The sequence below is a fragment of the Otolemur garnettii genome, unplaced genomic scaffold, assembly GCF_000181295.1.
Source record: "Otolemur garnettii isolate 467f Iridium unplaced genomic scaffold, OtoGar3 scaffold00083, whole genome shotgun sequence".
Classification (NCBI taxonomy): Eukaryota; Metazoa; Chordata; class Mammalia; order Primates; family Galagidae; genus Otolemur; species Otolemur garnettii.
Genome location: NW_003852478.1, coordinates 6595904 through 6604850, shown reverse-complemented (window position 1 = coordinate 6604850; position 8947 = coordinate 6595904). Strand labels below are relative to the sequence as shown.

Genomic DNA, 8947 nt, shown 5'->3' with positions numbered 1-8947 from the left:
GAGAGAGAGACAGGGACAGGAAGTTCCGTACCGCCATAGAGCCACTCTTCCTCCTCATCCCCTCCGGTCCCGCCGCTCAGCTCCGACACTAGGCGCTCGACCTCGCCGGCCGACATGGCCGCCCCGAGCACAACTTAAAGGCGGCGATCAACAGCCCCCTCCAACCCCTTCCCCAGCCTCGCTGCCCCAGGGCGCGAGAAGGCGCGAACCCGCCGGCGAGCGAACGAAGAAAGCACGAGACTCAAATCCCGGGAAGGTGGCGGCGGCAAAGATGAAGACTCCTGTGCGGATCCGCCTGCGCACGCGCAGAGCCACTCAAGCGGCGCTGCGTCTCTAGGTGGCTTCGCTTCCGCGCCGGCGGCCACCTGGGCCTGGTTGCGCACGCGCGGTGCGGTTGGCCCCGCCCTAGGAGCCCGCTTGCCATTCAGCCGGACTTTCTCCCGTGGAGTCCCGCGTCGGCTGGGGCTCCCCTCCCCCACCCGTGCCTCTAAAACCCGTATGGCGAGTGCACCATTGTTCCCTTCAACCCTGGATGGTTTTTCTCATCGACTTTTTACTTAATTTTTTTAATCTTTCGAAAGGCCTTGTTACATTCTTCACATCTTGTATTTGCGTTGATGCAGAATCATTACCTGTCGGTCCTTTTGTTTCTCATTGAATAGAGAAGAAATCACAATCCGTGCTCAACTGCTTGAAAAATTAATTTTAACAGCCAACAAAACCAGAACTAATATATGAATAATGCATTTTCTTTGTTTAAAAAAAAAAAAGCCTCCATTACAGTCGCAGTCAAAGACCGCCTCATCCACTTCCTCTCCAGAGGCAGCATTTGTTACTTTTAACATTGGCCAATGTTAGAAATGCATTTGGGGAGCATCGTTCTGGAATTTCCTATACATTTAATTCACGTGTTTTGTCTCCGGTGGAAGAACCTTAGGTTGAGGAGCCTTAAAGGGTACAGTATCATCCTGCAATTTGCTTTAAAAAAAATGTCTTAAAAGATATTTTCCAGTTTAGTATACGGAATATGAAACTATTAGCAGTTTTTAAGTGCTTCATAACTTGTGACTTTGACCAAAGATAACTACAGTGAAGATCCTTACGACTTCTTGGCGATTTGTCCGATATTTATCCAAGATCATAAAATATAGGAAGTTTTTATTTTAACAGGTAAACCGAATTTTCAAGCCACTTTTGAGAGCAGACCTTCTGAGGAAAAGATGACGTGATCAACTTTAAGAAGGAGACCCAGTGCTTAATTGTACCTTACAGGTTGCGTAACCTCAGGCAATCAACCTCTATGATTCAGTTTTCTCATCTTTAAAATGCAGAAGCTGAGTTAAATGATCTCTAAAGTTCCCTTCAGTTGTAAACTGTCAAATGGGACACCCACTTTTCAATTGACAGAAGTCAGTTTTGATTTTACAAATCTATTTATTTATTTGATAAGTATTGTATATTTGCTCGGTTTAAGAACTTGGAAAATGAAGACATGAATGAAACATAGTCCCAGTCCTTAAAAAGCTCTTAATATCTTGAGAAAGACAGAAAGATGGTAAACAACTCTCCTCCAAAGGAAGGTAAATGTGCTATAGTAGAATCACAAATTAAGTGTTTACCCCTCACCGCACCAGCCATTTCCCATTGCTTAAACAAAGCAGGTGGTTCTAATGCCCTCACCTTGAACACACCTCTGCTATTCCCAGCTCCCTTATCTGTTTAGATGGATCCCTTGGAATTTTCTGAACACTGTTGAGGCATAATCACCTTGGTGAAATTTATCTCTTCCTATTTATTTAATTTTAAAATACAGTTTGAATCTCCATAGTTGACCACCTCTCCAGATTGGCCACCTCCTTAAGTTGACCTAATTTTCATAGAACAGACTTGCACCACAGGTAGGTACCAGTACAGCAGGCCTAGTTCCTTACGTTGACCACGTCTGCATGTTGACCAGTTTGTCGCAGTCCCTTGGGTGGTCAACTTTCAGAGGATCTACTGTATTTATAAAGGGTGTATCAAGTGCCATGAGCTCTTCCAGGCTATGTTTTAATCACCAATGATTAAAACAAAGTCCTTCCTCTCATGGAGCTTAGATTCTAATGCGTCAGACAATAATCATATAAATGTATAATATGTCATGCTGGTAAGAATTATGAAAAGAGTGAGCAATATAAAGGGCCCCAGAGTGGAGTGATGAAGTGTGATAGGGTGCACCTTCCAGTCAAGTAGTCGGGAAAGCTGAGGACATGAGGGGATGTAGAAGTAGGGATCTGAATGGGAGAGAGGAAGCCCAGTGGAGTTATGGGTGAATAGACTATTCCAATAGGAAGTATATGGGCCCTGAGGCAGAAGCATATGTGGCATACACAAGTAACCCAAAATGTGCCTGGGGTGCAATGAATGAGGGAGAGAAGGAAGATGACGTGTTAGGGAGGTGTTAGGGAATGGGTAAAACAAACCCGATCACTCTCTTCTAGGCCTTCTGTTGCTCTGGCATTCGTCTTTCACATTGCATGGTAATTATTTTAGTACATATCTGTTTTCTTCAGACTCCCATCTCATTTATGGTCACTCCCGTTCCCAGTATGGCGTCTAACACTGCGTAAATCTTGATCTTTGTTGAAACTAGTAGAGTGAAGGTTTTGTGCACTGTTTAGGAGTATCATAAGGCAATCTCATGCTCCCATTTATCTTTCTACTTATCATTCATGAGTCTATAATGAACTTTGATGCTTTGTGGGAAAAACAGCTGCCTTATGCTAAGGGGCCTCTCTTTTTAGCTGCCTTTCAGAGCATTGCTTCATCTGAACTGAAGAATTGGGTAATACTTGATGCGTTAGAATTGCCTTTATAGCATTTGAGCTACACTGCTACTAAAATGAAGGTTTCCACAAGCAGGGAAGCCCATAAATCACTAATAACCACTCTGAAAAGGCCTCTTCTTTGCTTCCAAACCGAGTTCCTTCCTTAAATAAAGGTGTCTTTCTCTTCCTACTCACCAGGGAAGACATCAAATATAAGTAGTTTGACCCATATGGTATATTCCTCCTCCCACTTCTTACACTATCACCTTACGAAATAGTAATCCATATGTTCTGATTATATTTTTTTCCATTTTATTGGGGATTTTGTGGGCTGTTCTTGGGGAACAAATAAAATAATGATCATTATAGTCTGGTTTAATGTATGTATCTTTAAGAAGTGCTGAGAGTAGTTAATAGATGTAGATGATTAAAATGATGACAGGAGCCAGAGATCAAATGACAGTGCCTCGCTTAGTGCCCAGTAAGTGCTGGCAAATACACTCAGCACAGGTAGGGCATTTAGGCCCAACTGTGCTATTTGCTGTGAACTTGAGAGAAATCTTAATGTTCTGCAGTTTTCTCAGAAGTAAATTGATATATCAAAATAGCATTTTATAGCCACTTTTTGGAAGGATAACAAAGCTAACATGAAGTTTCAAATATCAAAGCATTTGACAAATTAGAGGCACGCCAGTGTTTCCACGATCAGAGAATCCTTTTCTCCTTTGAACACCCAGAACAACTGTAGAGCTTCCCTTCCTCTCTAGGTTCTTTAGGGACAAAGCAAACCTCCACTAGTCTCTGTGTACTGACATCCTTTAACAATCGATTTGATATTTCTAGTGCTCAGTGCACTCCTTAAGGGCGAGAACACGATCTTTTTACTGCTGTGTCCACCTGATCCTTGCTCATAATGTCAAGCACCAGGAAAGTGCTCAGTAAATCTTCAAGTGCTGGCTGTGCATATGGAGGACCTAGAGAAGAGGTGAAGGGAGATGTGCTTGATTTTGTGCAAAATGGGAAATAAAAGCTGACTGTTTTGAGCAGAGATCACATTTTAACAGGACAGACGTGATGCTCTTTAGCAGGTCATTTTAGCAGGAATTCATTTTACTCTGCCCTAACATCTGAAAGCAAGAAAAGGCTTTTGCCTGAGTTCTCCTATCTTTTCTTGTCTATCTTGTCTCCCATGGTCATTACATCCAGGTACATGACTTATAATACCACCTATATCACTGGGGAGGCAGTGACTCCCACATTTCTATCTGTAGTCTTCATTTCGGGTTTTGTTTTGTTTGTTTGTTTGTTGAGATGGGGTCTTTGCCTATCACCTGGGCTAGAGTATGGTAGTATCATCATAGCTCACAGCAACCTCACTGGGCCCAAGTTATCCTCTTGCCCCACCTTCCTGAGTAGCTGGAACTATAAGCACAGACAACCATGCCCAACTAAATTTTAAATTTTTTCTAGAGAAAGGATCTCACTATGTTGTCTACGTTGGTCTTGACTTCCTCAGCTAAAGTGATCTTCCTGCTTTGGCCTCCTGAAATTCTGGTATTACGAGCGTGAGCCACCTCTACCCACAGTCTTACCTTCTCCTTAAACTCAGACACTCAGTTTACCACTCTGACGCTTCACCTGAAGCCTCTCTGATAGTTAATAGGCATTTCAAACATATGCCCGAAGCAGAACTTGTGAATTCCCATCCCAAACCTTTCTTGTCCCACACCCACACTGCCAAAGCCTTCTCCATCAATACCTACCATCCAACTTGTTTTAGCCAAAATACAAAGAATCATCTTTGGTTCTTCCCTTTCCCTCATCTGCTCTTCTCACAACTATGCAAATCCATCAGCAAGATCTTTTAACTCTTTGATCTGCACTGACACACTGCAATTCACATACACCAAACCCTTCAACGGCTTCCTCTTACACGCGAGATTAAGTCCAAACTTCCTACCACGTGGCCTACGAGCTCCTTCATGGTCTGGCAGTCCATTAATTACATGGGATTATGTAGGCTCCTTGCTCAGTTCCTATCACCTCTTTTGTAGTCACCTTTGGTCGATGTTTTTCAGGTCTTTTCCTCACATCTCTGCTGTGGACTGCATGTTTGTTTTCCCTTCCTCCCAAATTTATTAAAACCTAATGCAACAGTGTTTGGAGATGGGCCTTTGAGTGGTAATTAAGTCCTCCCCAGTGGGAAAGGAATGAGTGCCCTTATGAGTAGAGACAGGAGAGCGAGCTTTCTCTCTCTGCTCTCTGCCATGTGAAGGCACAGCACGAAGATAGGCCGGCGCCTGTGACTCTGAAAAAGAGCCCTTACGAGAAGCAGACGATGCTAGTATGCTGATCTCAGACTCACCAGCTTCCAGAACTGTTTGTGTCACCCTGCCCATCAGCCTGGGCTGAGACACGCTCTGTGCATATTCCCTCCCAGAACTTGGAGACCTGATCCTCAACTCTGCCTTTCACACTAGTCCCTCCTCTGTTTCATGTTATGTGTGTGCCCATTAGTTTCAATATTTTAGGAGAAGGATGTCTCCACATATCCACTGAAACTGGAATCTGATCTCCCTCTGCGGACAGTGCTCCTCCTCCTTCCTGCTGGACACCCACCACCATCCTGCTCCCTCCTGTACTGTGCAGCCTGGAGACAGTGTTGTCATTTCCCCAGTGCTTGTGGGCCACGACCAGACCACTTTGGTTTCACTTTGTGTGAAAACCCCCCTTTCAGTTCATACCACCCGAGTTCACCACCTCCACAGATGGCGTGGAAGTCTGGCCCCCAGTCTTCCCATCCTCCTCCACTGGCATCATGATGTAACTCACACGTCCTGCTTGTCTCATGTTTTTTGACTTTCTGGAGTCTAACTAATCAATAATCTTCCTTCACTCCACTCTGAGGACTATGCCCTGCATCAGAGCCTTCGTAGTCTTCTAACTTCCTTATCTCTTTTCTCTCAACTTTATAGAGATCAACACTCTTTTCTCCAACTTTATAGAGATAGTTCCTAGAAGCTCATTTCCCCATCCATAGACTCATTCTACAGTCCAGAGCCTCTTCAGATTCCACCTCACTCCCTTTTCTGAAACTTGGCACTGTTCACTCTCTTCTTTTTGGTTCTTGAAACTTGCTTTCCTCCATGACTTCGCTCCTTGGCTTCACTTCTGCCCAGCCAGAAATATGGCTCACAGTTCTCTCCATCATCCCATTGTTTTCTTTCTTCTTTAAGCTCTTTACAAGGTATCTGAAGCACATCTATTTACTAATGATTCTCAGATTATCCAACTTCTTTCCTCTATTCTCAAATTAGACAACTAACCAGTTACTAGCCATTTCTACCTGAATGTCCCTCAAGTATTTCAAAACAAAATGCCCATGTGGTGGCTCATGCCTGTAATCCTAGACTCTGGGAGGCCAAGGCAGGTGGATGGCTTGAGCTCAGGAGTTTGAGACCAGCCTGAGCAAGAGTGAGACACCATGTCTAAAAATAGCCAGGCATTGTGGCAGGTGACTGTAGTCCCAGCTACCAGGGAGGCTGAGGCAAGAGTATGACTTGAGCTCAAGAGTTTGAGATTGCTGTGAGCTATGATGCCATGGCATTCTACTGAGGGCAACTAAGTGAGACTCTGCCATAAAACAAAACAAAACAAAATGTCCCTAGACCTATTAGAATGGCTAGTATCAAAAAACCCAGAAAAGAGTGAAGGGCACACTTAAAACTTTGGTTTAAAATGTACAAAAGCTAATTGTGTAACCAAAATGTGTTTACTCCTGTAATATTCTGAAGTTTTAAAAATCCTCCCCAAATATTGAGTGTTGGCAAGGATGTGGGGAAATTGGAACACTTGTGCATTGTTGGCAGGATCATAAAACCGTGCAGCTGGTATTGAAAAGGTCCCTTAAGAAGTTAAAAGTAGAATTATTGTGTGTCCAATAATTCTCCACTGGGCACATATACAAAAAAAACCAAAAACATGATCTCAAAGATGTATTCATACACCCATGGTTACAGCAGTATCAATTACGATAGCTAAAAAGTGGAAGCAATACAAATGTCCATCAACGGATGAATGGATAAACAAGGATAGTGTAAAGATACCATGGAATAGTATTCAGCTTTAAGAAAGAAAGAAAATTCTGACACATGTTACAGTACTGATGAACCCAAAGACATTATGCTAAGTGTAATAAGTACATCACAACAAAGCACATATGGAATGATTCCACTTACATGAGGTATCTAGAATAGTCGCCTCATGCAAGGTAGAATGGAGGTTTCCAGGGTATGGGGAAAGGGGAGAAGAAACCGGGAGTTAGAGTTTCTCTGGGCTCAAAGTTTGAGTTTTGAAGTGAAAAGTTTTGTACATTGGTTATACAATAATTTGAATGTACTTAATGCCACTGGTCGTGAATTTTACAGTGGTTAAGGTGGTAAATTTTCTGTGTGTAGTTTACCACAATTAAACAAGCAAAACCATACCTTTTTTTTTTTTTTTTGAGATAGGGCCTCAAGCTATCCCCTGGGTAGAGTGCTGTGGCATCACAGCTCACAGCAACCTCCAACTCCTGGGCTCAAGCGAGTCTCCTGCCTCAGCCTCCCAAGTAGCTGGGAACCACAGGCACCCACCACAACACCTGGCTATTTTTTGGTTGCAGCCATCATTGTTGTTTTTTGGTGGGCCTGGGTTGGATTCGAACCTGCCACCTTAGGTGTATGTGGTTGGTGTCTTAGCCACTTGAGCCACAGGTGCTGAGCCACAAAAACATATCTTGACTGAACTTATTACCCAATTTGCTTCTTTTCTGGTTTTACAAATGTCAGTGACTGCCATTTGCCTGTCATTCAAACAGAAAGCCAGCACATTAACCTGAAACCCTTTTTCTGCCTTACTCACTCTGCTAAGCTAATTACCAAACCCTTTGGCACTATCTTCTTGACATCTCTTTTTCCACCCCACAATGTCCATCTCCTTTATTGTTGTCTTTATCTGTTCTCCCCAGAATAGTTGCTGGTGCTATTTTCTAACTGCTCTCTCTGCCCCAAATCTTGCTCCATTTCAAATTATTTCCACATCTCTACTGGAATCGTCTTTTCTAAAACCCAGATGTGAACAAATTATTTCTACTACCAAAAATACTTTAATAGTTCCCAATCGGCTGCTGCTCTTTGGGCTTGGAAAATAATACTGTCCTTCATCTGTCCATTCCTTTCTTTTATAGTTTCTTGCTCCTAGTAAACCATTTGCAGTTCCCGAGTACATGTTGTGCTGGCTTATGCCTCTATGCCTTTGTTCTTGCTGCATTCTCTGGACTGCTAAGGATCCTCCTCCCCATCCTGTCCACCTGGTGAACACCTGGTTTTCTTTGAAGGCAACTCAAAACTCATATCCTATATGAAAGTTTTTCTGACCACTTCCCTTCTTCCTTCATTCAGTCAGAATTTATTTTTCCTTTTTAATAACTCCTATGCATTTTTTAAAAAAATTCATTGCTTCTGTAATACTGGATTTAAACCTGATTTGCACTTGTTTGTTTTGCATATGTGGGTACTTTTATTTCATCATCATCATCATCATCATTATTATTATTATTTTGGCCAGGGCTGGGTTTGAGCCTACCACCTCCATCATATGGGGCCGGTGCCCTACCCTTTTGAGCCACAGGCGCTGCCCTCATTATAATTATTTTAAGGTCAGGGCTGTGGCTTATTTTTTCTTATGTCCTCATGTCCAAAGCAGCCTCTAGAATATTGTACATGATTATTAAAAATTGGTTGAATATATTATTTATTATATGGATATTAATCAAACATTCATCTGACATTTATTCAGCACTTATGTTCTAGGTGTTGGGGATACCAAACATATAGTGAATAATTTAGTAAAACAGATATGTTTAGATATGTTAAAGAAAATAGGTGTTAAAATCTACCTCACCAGCTCGGCGCCTGTGGCTCAAGCTGCTAAGGCGCCAGCCACATACACCTAAGGTGGCGGATTCGAATCCCCAGCCTGGGCCCGCCAAACAACAATGATGGCTGCAACCAAAAACTGGCCAGGTGTTGTGGCGGGCACCTGTAGTCCCAGCTACTTGGGAGGCTGAGGCAGGAGACTCGCTTGAGCCCAGGAGTTGG

The 8947-nt window shown here is 43.0% G+C and overlaps 1 protein-coding gene across 5 annotated transcripts in view; it reads right to left on the bottom strand.

Moving 5' to 3' along the window:
* FIP1L1 (factor interacting with PAPOLA and CPSF1) overlaps nt 1-307 on the bottom strand; it is a 71352-nt gene extending 71045 nt beyond the window's left edge. For all 5 annotated transcript variants that reach the window (XM_003794601.3, XM_023515996.1, XM_023515992.1 and 2 more), the window contains exon 1: nt 32-307. In XM_003794601.3, the coding sequence (XP_003794649.1) occupies nt 32-116 (85 nt within the window). In that variant the 5' untranslated portion in view covers nt 117-307. The remainder of the gene's footprint in view (nt 1-31) is intronic.
* Nucleotides 308-8947: the final 8640 nt, after the last annotated feature.